A 12,341-nucleotide genomic window follows, 5' to 3' on the forward strand; every position below is an offset into this window, starting at 1 on the left:
TGGTGACTGATTCCGCTACGCTGAGGAATCAGTCTCCTACGTATATAATCGACTTAATAATCAAGTTAGCGAGATCAGCACATTTTTAAGTAAGCGAAATAAAACTAGTTGCATTCATGGTCAAGGGCATTGCGAAGAACACACATCAGGACTAGGCATTCAAATGTGTTTTTCATAATGAGCGTAATTTTGCTTTAAGGAAAACAAACTTCACTTTTGTCATATGTCAAATTATTTATATTTAATCGCGGCGGGGGCTAAAGATCGCGTCGCCGTTCACGAAGCAGATGGACCAAACAATTGAAAGACTCATTGTCCTCTAAACTGTAAATTGTCAGAGAGGCATTGGACAGAAACTGGTGGAAACGGATAGTCCGCTCCAGATGTTTCCTTACTGACACTCAGACCTGAGCTACCAACCGAAATACAATTATAATACCTATTTATTTGTAATTAAAGTATCAGTATTTCTCCTACGTGTCTTCCCAGCCGTTGACCAAACGAAATTTATTTTAGTGGATTTTCCCCAACGTAGTTATACAGCATTACATTGCACTTTTCTAATAAGGATAACCAAAAATATATGAATGACTTGTTCCCCAAGACAGAAATACCCTGCAGCTGCAACCGTTTTTTCAAATTAATTGAAACTGAAGACAAGAAGGTACATTGTTTTAGGTATCCAAACTTCAAACAATTCGGTCCAATATACAAGCATTTTTGGCAATCAGACAGGAGGTTAAGTGATACCGCCTCCCATGGACACTCTCGGTGACATAGGGCTGGCAAGTGCGTTGCCGGTCTTATAAGATGTGGTACGCTCTTTTCTTGAAAGACCCTAAGTCGAATTGGTACGACAACACTTTAGTTCACCGGTTCCACATAGTGGTGTGATATTTAAGTGTGTCAGTGAAGGCGATACTAATTATTCCTTAGATATATTTACGTCATGCCATGCACTAGAGGACAGAAACAGACAAAACCAATTGTAATCCGATTAACATTATATAATAATTAGAACGATTAATTAGTGTATTCACGTGTAGTTTGAAACCTTTTGTCTCGAAACACGTGAGTATTTTAGTATTGTATTAACCTTGATTACATATTCCATTAGTTTCGGTTATATAAGCGATGCTTATCTCATGTTTTTGACACAATTTCCGTTCATAATCTGTGGATGTTCGTATTTTGTAATGTAAGCTTTCAATTCACATGAACATTTATCGACGATATGCATTTTTCCCCCTCCGAGGACCGTGCACATAGTTTCTTAATCTGTCGAGGTAAGGTACCTATAGACCTGGTTCACTCGAGTCTTATGAAGTAACAATAACATGAAAGAATATATGTCCAGCTTAAACAACAAATATTTTTCTTAATCTGTATGTACCATACAATTATATCCGAACGTAGTATTACTATTATTAAGAATGACTTAATAATAGTAATAATGAACTATTATTACTATTATTAAGGTCCGGTTATATTTAATACATTGGTATTAAATATAACCGGACCTTACAAGGGGAACTTTTTCATATCAATTTCTACTTATCAATTAGAAATATCCCTACGATACCCAGAAAGACATACGTCACTTATGACGGAATATTCTTACTACGTCATAAAATATACCAGTTTAGCGATGATATTTAATTTGATTCAATTCGCTGAAGTTGATATGATATATCATGACTAACGTGAGTCATGATTATATAATACTGGACATTCGCGTCTTTATCTACGTAGATTTTTATATTTTGTTTTCCCTAAGACCTTTCTAATAAAAAAAATCTGACAACATTATTCTATAAAATTGAAATATGAAGTTCGCTGAGGTCATCCAAATATTTTTGTTTTCACTTAAGTTACATCTATTGAACAACTCCAACTCGCTAAATCTATATTAGTTCCATACCCCATAAGAAAGTCTTTGTGTTCTTTTTTTAAAATGTAAAAATTCAAATTTAAAATAGGCAAATTTCCTTGAAACTGAATGTCACGGTCGTAGATCACGTGCAGTCAAGGGCGCGACTGCTTCACGGAAATTGTTGAAATTGTTGCGTAACTAGGATTATTCATAGTGTTTACTTGTAACACGAGTGGATCACGTTGTCTTTGTATAATACTGATGCTCGCTACTTACGTCTTTCCTCTAATTAATTTGATATATTTGTTTTAAATATTGTTGGATGATTTGCTTTTTAAAAGAGTACCGAGAGTTTTTTACGCCGGCTTTTTCTCTCGGCCTACACCCTCTGGCTTCTTTGCCGATGAGTAGGGATGCCTGCAGGTTCGAATTGATTGACGTGGAATAAGTGATACCTAGATGATCTTATGTTCCAAAATAAACGTATTTATTTTTTTTTTTAAATAAGCTATCCTCAAACTTGTATGAAAGATAGAAAGAAAGATATTTAATTCGAGTCTTATTTATAAAACAGTCTATTTTATTCGCATTTATTGGAGAAACACAATAATTACACTCAATAAAAATAAAAATAATAAATCCAAAAATCGTACATAATTAAAGTACTTTAATATTAAAAAAATATTTTGTTAATTTGTTTTGTACACAGTGTAAAGTTTTGTATAATACTACTAAATGTTACTTATATGGCCATTATTAGTGGCACTCGATAAACTACTATTATTATTTAAGCTGTACTAATCAATAAATGTAGGAAAGCCCTATATCTACATATCTTTGATAAATAAATATCAGAAATTATGGAGATCAGTCTGATAAGGCTCTTAAGTTGCTAATAAAACGCGATAAATAACAATTACATAGAATTTTCCCTAACAATTTCTAATCAATGTCAATAATTACAATAAGGTCTTAAATATATTTAACATTATTTCCGCATCATTACTCTCTGCTTGCAAAAGAACTGCGATTAAAACCTAATAATAGAAAATACACTTAATTACAGATGAAGATGAACTATTTATAACAATCTGAAGGCTTTATTATAAAATTAAAATGCTATTTATGAATTCCTCTTAAGCTTTATAGCAGATACTTGGGATAATAGGTACCTAATGCCTATGAATCTACTGAATTAACGGCCTAAAATTTTTTTTTTATTGTTATATTTTAGTTATTGTGTATTTAATCTTTTACAGTATTATATATCGTATTGAAATATTATATATTCGTAATATAAGGAAATAATTATTATCAAAAATCTATTATGACTGTGTTGAAAAACACTTATACAATTAATTACGCAATTATTACCAAAATATCAATTGATTTCGCATAGGCAAAAACGCCACAAATAAATGACTCAATAGCGAATTAGCTAAAAAATCGGACACTATATTGACTCAAGCACCAACTACCGATTACACACAGTCGGGCTACGTTACGTAAATATCACGCACACGCCAACAAACACTCACACTCGCGTACAAGAGCCACTACATTTGCAATCTGCGGTAGTGTGAGTGCTGCAGACTGTGAGTCGGCCGACCCCACTACAAAATTTAGTCGAACTCTAGACATCGTTGAAGATAGTCGTGTTCAATTGACTAGAGTACTACGCATTCAGTGATTCTTTCGTCATAACATTGTGATAGTGACAAAATCATTTGGGACGTGAAAAAGTGGGAGTGAATTAAACATTATTAATTTTTATTACAAACAATTACCGAGACGTTTCTGTATTTTGCTGTTTTAGTGAAACTATGACATTGTTCCTTCTATTTGGATAATTCCGGATAAGGAGTGCAAAATAACCGCAAATATTTTTGTAAGTATTTTTTATATTTTTTTAATTCCTTACATATATTTTTGTTTTATTCAAACCCTTATTTAAACAAAACCAAAAAAAAACTAAGTAATATTTTTGAATTAACATGTTATTCTTATTATTTATTTTTTTATATAATACCAGAAAAATATATTTTTCTAAGTGGTATTTCAAATAAGAATTTTTTAATTGCCTCTAAATGTGTTTGCAAATTTAAAAATCAAACGGATTTAGTTAATAAAATAATCACCAATTTATTAATGCTATCAAGGTAAAAAATATTTTTAAATCTAAGGAAATTATATTCTAATTGGAGATGAAATTTAAAGAAAATAAAAATGCGCTAAAATGCGCAATTCAAATTTAACACTTGCACTGGATTCGGATTAAAATTTCTGGTCTTCAAACTTAATTGAACCAATGACTAACAAATGAGTGAGTCAGTTAGAAAATTGTTTCATCGTTTCCATAGAATTGTTTTCGTGGTGTCATTGACATCTCGCGTCGAAATTTTGTTTACTCATGCCCACGGAGAGTCGTGCCAAAATTGCGCTTAAATCATCTTTTATAAGTGTATATGAACTTCCTTCTGTCCTTCATTTGTTTTTTGTTTTGAGATAGCTTCCTCAATTGCGTACTTATCACTGTTTACATTGTCCGCTTTAAAATTCTTTACCATATCATTAGCTAACTTATCGACGCATTTTTCTTTGTTTTTTTGTGTTCCATTAATATTTTTCCTCAATTGTAGATAAGTTTTGTTTATCATCTGATATGTCGATTGTTGGCCAGACGATTTGATAGAGCGAACTATCGAGAATTTCGAGTTTATAATTTATTGATTTTAATCTTTTATTTTAATAACATTCTTGTGCATTTTTTTATTCGTTTCAATTAACTATTTGGCCAAATTGTGTCGTGTTAATTGATGAATTGTGTTGGTCTAGCTCGATGTCGTAAGAGGCGCCTGGCACAGCAGCTCTGTCGTAAGCCATTGTAAACGCTTACACAACTGGTTCAAGGTTCCAATCCGCCGTGCATTCGCCTGCGGATATGTTACCGAAACATTATTTTATATACATAATTTTATAGCTATTATGTAAATATTTTCGGTAATAATTTTCACACATAACCTTCCACATCCCCTAAACTGAAATGATCGGTTCAATTTAGATATGCCTCCTAAGTCACGTACCTTTTTCTTCCAATACAACGATTCTCAGTAAAGATTATTCAAACAATCGTTCAACAAACACGAGACCATTGAATCGATCGTAAAGGTCAGTTCTCTAGCATACAGTTAGATATACTTAGGCATAGTATGACGCAACGTCCCTAGGGCGTAGTTGCGCAACCCGTTGCAAGATATCAGTTTAATATAGCGCTTGCAACTGTCTCGTAAATTAAATTGCTTATACAATTTAGGAACGATATTAATTTCGGAATCTTTCCCTACAATCATATAAACCGTATAAAATGTTTCTAGTTGAACTCTTGATTTTTAAAGAAAGTACTGAACTGTTTTAAATACTTAATGATGTAATAAAGGAAGTCGGTGGCAAGGTCGTCCGGAAGGTATAGCATTAAGGTCATACCCGCATGCATTTAGTTAATCGTGCATCATGATTCGCATAGTTATGAATTTTAATTCCTATTATGTGAACGATCGTGTAAGGATTATAACCCTGGCAGCCGACCCTGGCTATGTACCTTCAGAGTCATGCGATGAAATCATACGTACAACGTGCAACGTGCTTCCTAATAATAATTAAAAATAGAATTGCTTTGTGCAACACGATTAGGAAATGAAACGGCGAAATGTCTTTGTTTGCGCTGTTTAGAAGGTCGTCGTATTGAGTTCATAGATAGAGCACTTTATTGGTATCACAAATTTCTCTTACGTAAGCTAACAATTTTTATACGCAATAACAACCGATAATTTCATCGGCGCGAGGACAACTAAAGATAACTTGACCTATTTTTTTATCTCGCTGCTCGCGTAACTCTAACCTACTTATTGTTACACGTGAGTATACGACCAATTGCCACTAAGAATTTTGAAATAACGTTCAAATTGCAGGCCCTAAATCTAATATATAACTGTCGCAATTTTTTAGTTTGTATTTCTGTTGTGTCCGCATTTCCTGCACAATATGAGTTCAATTAATCATTGTAGAATTGCCACTGAGAGCAATGACTTTCCTCGACGCGTCGTTTATCAATTTTATGAGGCTTCCGATACTTGTCTTCACTACGCTTATAATAAAAATTCGACGATTCTTATGAGTCACGATAAACTGGTTCCTAAAACAATCGACACAAACAAAGACTAATAAATTAGGATTTAAATAAGCAATGTACAATTTTGAAACGGTCATACAAAGACTTTACGTAAGATAATTTCAAGACATTTCGTACGTAAATTAGTTGAAACTAGAACACTGAAATGGGTTAAGTGATTCTTAATAATGTAGCAATTAGCTGTATAGAGCAAGGCCAGCTAAGTAGGTCTCGATGCTTTGTTTCACATCGGTGTAACGAGTGTTTATTTAAAGATTAATTTTTATCAGACAGGGAAATCCCTCCGGAAAAACGGAACAGCCTTGACATAATTTACGTTAGCCGTTTATCACCAGAAGTGTTACGAAATAGAACCTTGACACCAAACCATTATCGGGAACCCTGAGGCCGGGCCAAAATAACCCGTAGTGTAATTGGGTGGTACGGTGAGAATGCGAATATCGGTCAAGTATACGCGAATCAAAAACAAAAATGTTTGACACTCGTCCAGGAACGGTGGCTTTCCGCCAATAACCTCAAGTTGAAACACAATTAAACAAGGATTTACATTAAAATAAAAATTGCTATTTATTTAAAAATAATTATTTTTAATCCATTTTTTGACTTATAAAAACGTGTAGACAAACATTCTAGCGTTAAATATATTTTCATCCTTAAACTTTATACTATGTAATTACATCAAGGTTATCACAATGCAGACGAGTGATAATTTTTATCACCCATAACTATTTGTTAGCTTTTATTTATCTCAAACAAGGTTAGCTCATAAAGCACCCAGTATGTCAGTAAAATGTTAAATCAAAGATGGCGACCGGCCCACTTTTCCCGCGCAATAGTCGTCGAGCGTGTGGAAAGTTACCGTTGTACTACTTTCTCTACTTTTTCCAAGATGGCCGATTGTCTATAAGTCTTGATAGAGGTCAAGAGCGCGCAATTTGTTTATATTTGAGGTCAACGCGATTAATTCTAGCATTTTTATTTATGAAAAACATATATTTGCAACGCATTAAGTAGTTGGCCATTTGATTCAACGGTCAAGGGCGTGACACGTCTGAGGAATTAATTAGCTTCACGTTGGATCACGTTGCAGTTTATATAACGGTTAGGAGAGGAGTAAACGTGCTTGTTGGTGTTACGCAAGCACCAACGTGAGGTTCAAGATTGGCACGTGTCAGGTGCCGCGTGACTAGCCTGCCGCAAACACGTGTGCGCCAGGACAATCACGCCTGTGAGTTCATATATGGTGCAGTCTAGCCAGTTATGAGCGGTATCCACCACTCAAAATATTGATACCGAACTGATCCCAAAAATTCAAATTTCGAATAACGGATTAGTCGGCGCGCGGAACGGTGTCGGATTCTTTTTTAATTAACACATTACACGAGGTTATATATCACAACAATAATACGGTTATCTAATATAGGTCAATAAAAATTATCATTTTATATATAACGATTAAACATGACATCATTATACAATTATAACGGATTACACATAATAAACATAAATAATATTGTATACGTAATTTCAAATTTGCAAACTCCACTGAATGTAAAAAAACAAAATGGTATTTTTCTTGACGCAATATCATGAGAATCTGTTTCATAAATATTTGTCACCGCAAGTGGGACGCGCGTAATTAAGATTTTCATTTCAAAAATGTCTTAAACCAATACGTCTTATTATCGTCCCACGACCTGAATGAGAATTATGTAACACCGATAAGGTTATCTATATTAGTGTTTTGATCCAAATATGCCAAGATTTTCTTATAAAGAGAAAAACGTCAGAGCATTATGACGATAAGACTTTCAGCAAGTATTTATAATTGTGTTATCTCTATTAAACTCGGAGGGCAATGACCTGTCAACCTTTATTCAGCGTATGGAGAGGTTAACTGAATAATTAAATATTTAATTTAACGGTCCATAAAGTAACAGGTTAAAATATCAATAACTTAAATTTTCAATTTTATCGTAACCAAAAACCTTATCAATTTACAACAATACGATTTCTTAACTGCCTAACAACTTGACATGATTAATATCTTTAGTCACGTGCTATGAACATGATATTAGCACGTGATTTAAAAATATTATCTTATTAATGAAGTATGTATTTGTATTTGTCATATGAAAATGTATTATGTTGATATTAAAAATAATTGAAATCCTACTTTGGGGCTATTTAGTACGTGTTCAAGCAGCTTGTCCACATTCTGACAGTTGCCCAACCCAACCTTGAGCAGTGACGAAATCGTGTATAACAGTATTACGAGTTTTAGACACCAGATGAGCATAAAAAGCATCAATGTACCGTACGGTCCCATTTTTGGGTAACGGTTCAAAGTAGATGATTAGCGATAACTGTTCGTCAATTCGGCTAACAGTATTGGTGTTGTAGCACCCAAATGTGCTAATTTCATTATGTGACGGTAACATTTAACCGTATAGCTCTTGGGAAAAATTTAAAAGTATTTCGAAATTTAAACAATATTTGAGTGAGACGAGTCACATCTGTGTGTCACAATTGTCATTATATTTCCCACACAAATCAAAATTAGCTTGCATAATTTTGATTTAATTCTTAAAGAACCGTTTGTTTAATTTATCTATAGTCTCGATCAATATTATTTATCAACTCCTAACCGGAGTTTTAACTGTTCGTTCTCTCAACCATCAAGTAACGGGCCTCGTTCTGATTAGCGTTATTGAGAAATTATTCATTTGCTTTTATATAAAAGATTTATTGCAAGAACAGTTAATTTTGTAGAATTAATAATACGTGGTTCGCTTTGTATGGACACGTGTTTATTTTGAAAATTATGTCGAGATTGAAACATGGAACAAAACTCAGATGTCATAATGCTGACGCAAATAACTTTCATAACACCAAACGTGCAAATATCTAACGGTCAATTTAAAAATTCATGAAGTCATCTCAACTGTATAAGTAACGGAAAAATGAATTATGAACTTCAGATAAAACTGTATTTTGCTCTAAAAATATTAGACTCAAACAAATTATTTCTTCACGTGATTATTTGGCTTCGACAGAACTTTCTAAATAACTTTACATAAATGAAGAATTTTGTATAAGAAAATTGATACCAGCATAAGTAATACAATAACGCCCAGTGACACGGCAATTAGAGCGGTTTGTAATCGGACAGTTAGTGTAACGGGTTCGAATCTAGGCCGCCCTACTGACACAACGCCTTTGCAACTTGTTCGGCGCACAAAGCTGATAATGTACGGTATACCTTGATCAAGAGAAACACTTGAAGACAGGCGATAGCATTCTAAATTTAAAATTATTTTAACGGCAATTTTTTATATAATTTGTAATTGTATTGTAATTGTAACATGTAAAATACAACCCCACGTCATACACGTACGTTAACATAAATAAAACTCAAACACAATAGGAAGTTGTTATGTAAAGCATTCTAGATGCAACGATCGTTCAAAAACATCTTAAAAATCTCTACCAACCCTCTAATGACAGTTTTCGAATTTCATATTGATTTAAGCTGTGAATAATGTCGTATAATCGGTACCGGGCACGTGTTCCTGTCCACGGCATAGTTACAATCACATGTAAATTGTTTTTGAGAAGCATAATTTCAGATTTAGAAAGAACTCTCACGTTGTTACCCATTTGTCCGCATGTATTGTAACGTGACCACTTAGTCTTTTTGTCTAGGCACTAAACTGCGCGGAAAAAAGAAGTGACTTTATGGTTTTAGTACAATAGGCACTTACAAATGAATCTTTCATTGTTAAACACTTTTAATAAACACGGACTATTTTTTGCTGGCGCTTCCTGTCCTCAATCATTCCGTTTTTGATTAGGAAATAGGATCACGTAAGTGAGCGATATTTAGGATGTTACGATAAGGTCATCGACATATTAGTGATAATTGTGCTGACGTTGCTGCAGCAACCACGCTACTAGCAACGTGAGTTTATTACGAAATCTTACCTATAATTTAAAAAATAATTACTTAGCATCTTAGTTTCAGTCACATGTTGACGGGCATGGCGTTTGTTCACGTTCTGGTTCACGCAAATCGATTTATTAGAATACTCATTGAATAAATATTTTAATCAATTTTCTTAACGGAAGTGCTTTAGTAACGTATCCTGTGCGACCTAAAAATGTATCGTGTAATACAAGAGGTTAGGAAATATTGATTAATTATCGTTATAACATGAAAACTTAAAAAAAAATTGTAAATGTTGTAATGTTATTTCACAAAGATTCACGTATAGCGCGGGTTGCGAGGGAACTTGCGACAGAATTTTTGCAAGCATGTTTCGTAACCGATTAGAAATGGCAAAGTTTTAACGTAATATTTCTTTGTTACAGAACCACATTGAGGATCCCTGCGGACCCAACGTCGTCCGCCAAAATATGGTTGCTGAGTTTATATTGAGCCAGCAGCATCTGATGGGTGGGGGTGCCATGGGACCAGTGCCAACCCCCTCCAGAGTGCCGCCGCCGCCAAGGCCGCGCCTCTCAGTCTCACCACACTACCCTATGGATCAATCTCCTTCTTCCAATGGCTCAGCCGAACATCAAGATTTTGGTAACTCATTTGACTACAATAAGAGGAAGGAGTTCTTCGGACAACGCAAACAAAGGGAGTTCATCCCTGACAGCAAGAAAGATGATGGCTACTGGGACCGCAGACGGCGAAACAATGAAGCCGCAAAGCGCTCCCGCGAAAAACGCCGTTTTAATGACATGGTTCTTGAACAGCGAGTCGTCGAACTCTCAAAAGAAAACCACGTGTTAAAAGCTCAGTTAGATGCCATTAAAGAAAAATATGGAATCTGTGGAGAGGCGCTTATTAGCATCGATCAAGTCTTAGCCACATTACCGACATGCGATCAAGTACTTTGCGTCACAAAGAGAACTAAATTAACAGGCAACGCTCTATTTCCTGCCGCGCCACCACCACCTCCTCCGATACCTTCTGCATCGCCGCCACCTCCGGTACCTCAGCGTGCCCCTGAACCCTACCAGGAAAGGCTTCCAGCCCCTGAGGCTTATTATCCTCACCCAGCCCACTACGAACCACCAGGTTCCGTTCTCAACCTTTCAAGATCTCGCCGTGCTCCCTCACCTTATGAACTCTCCTCCCTGTCGGGTTCCGGAGATGAAACTGGTGAACAATACGCCCCAGAAAATAACGGGCTCCCATTAAAATTACGCCACAAATCACACTTGGGTGACAAAGATGTTGCCAGCGCTCTCCTCTCCCTCCAACATATCAAACAAGAGCCAGGACCACGTTCGTCGCCTTCTTGGGATGGTGAAGGGTCCAGTGACGAAAGGGACTCGGGGATCTCACTGGGAGTCGAATACAGACCGCAGCGACCTGTCAGCGACGAGAGGTTAGCAGAAGAAGAAGATGCTCACCTTAAGGCAGAGCTAGCGCGGCTCGCTACTGAAGTCGCGACACTTAAAAACATGATGCACCAGAACAAGACTCGTGTTTTGGAACATTGAGCGAGATTTATCTGCGCCTGGACCGCGCCCGCCTCGCTCCTTCCGCGTTACTCGTACAAACTGTCTCAACCTGTCCCCTTCCGTGTAGAAGAAGTTACCACGTAAAGAGATGTATATTGTATGATAGTGCAGCTGACCGCGGCCAAGTCGCAACGCCTAATTGTTATCCTTCCTAGTAGTCGTATTCAATGTTTAGGTTAGAGATAGTTAAGTGACGTTTGTGGAGCTCCATATGAGACTAATTTTCGGTTTAGACTTTTCGAGATGATAAAACTTATCTGCTCATGATAGATTTAACAATGATGCATTTTTAGTGGTGAGCTATGTAAGTGTAATATAGGTAAAGAAGTAGATCTGTTTCATCTTTTCGAAGACTCATTTGTGAAAATCGATAGCTAAAGACTATGTTTCGTGTAAGGTAGAGTTAAGTCAATGTAAGTAAATATAAGTCCAATCTAGTTTATTTATAAATTTTATATGTAGTCTTTCTCATTCGGAATGCCTGTTAAAACCAAAAAGTGTATCCTCTAGCTGTCAGGAATCGCAAATTAATTGTATCTATAATCAGATTAAGAATACCAGTGCCTTTGACAATACATACCTACCTTTAAAATAGTTCAAGTAAAAGTAATATTTTTATAAATTTCTATAAAGATGCGATTTCATAGCAACGGCCACCCTTACCATGTGTTAGCATCTAGTATTATGTCGTTTAAAATTGATGGGACGCATGGCGTATTTCGTTTTAAGTCGATGTTGTTT

General features: G+C 35.4%; 1 protein-coding gene across 2 annotated transcripts; it reads left to right on the forward strand.

The window, feature by feature from the left end:
* Positions 1-1,852: 1,852 nt before the first annotated feature.
* Positions 1,853-12,042, forward strand: LOC110997543 (nuclear factor interleukin-3-regulated protein). Of its 2 annotated transcripts, none has more exons than XM_045630764.1 (2): positions 1,853-1,858; positions 10,434-12,042. In XM_045630764.1, the coding sequence occupies exon 2, from the start codon at positions 10,479-10,481 to the stop codon at positions 11,577-11,579; it is 1,101 nt and encodes a 366-aa protein (XP_045486720.1). In that variant the 5' UTR covers positions 1,853-1,858; positions 10,434-10,478; the 3' UTR covers positions 11,580-12,042. The 2 variants fall into 2 exon arrangements, with proteins under 2 accessions (XP_045486720.1, XP_022121439.1); XM_022265747.2 differs by lacking the exon at positions 1,853-1,858 and adding an exon at positions 3,482-3,761.
* Positions 12,043-12,341: the final 299 nt, after the last annotated feature.

Source organism: Pieris rapae, chromosome 13 (genome assembly GCF_905147795.1).
Source record: "Pieris rapae chromosome 13, ilPieRapa1.1, whole genome shotgun sequence".
Lineage (NCBI taxonomy): Eukaryota > Metazoa > Arthropoda > Insecta > Lepidoptera > Pieridae > Pieris > Pieris rapae.

Excerpts from the sequence above, each read along its gene's own strand:
- LOC110997543 (XM_045630764.1), top strand. The coding sequence starts at position 10,479 with ATGGTTGCTGAGTTTATATTGAGCCAGCAGCATCTGATGGGTGGGGGT.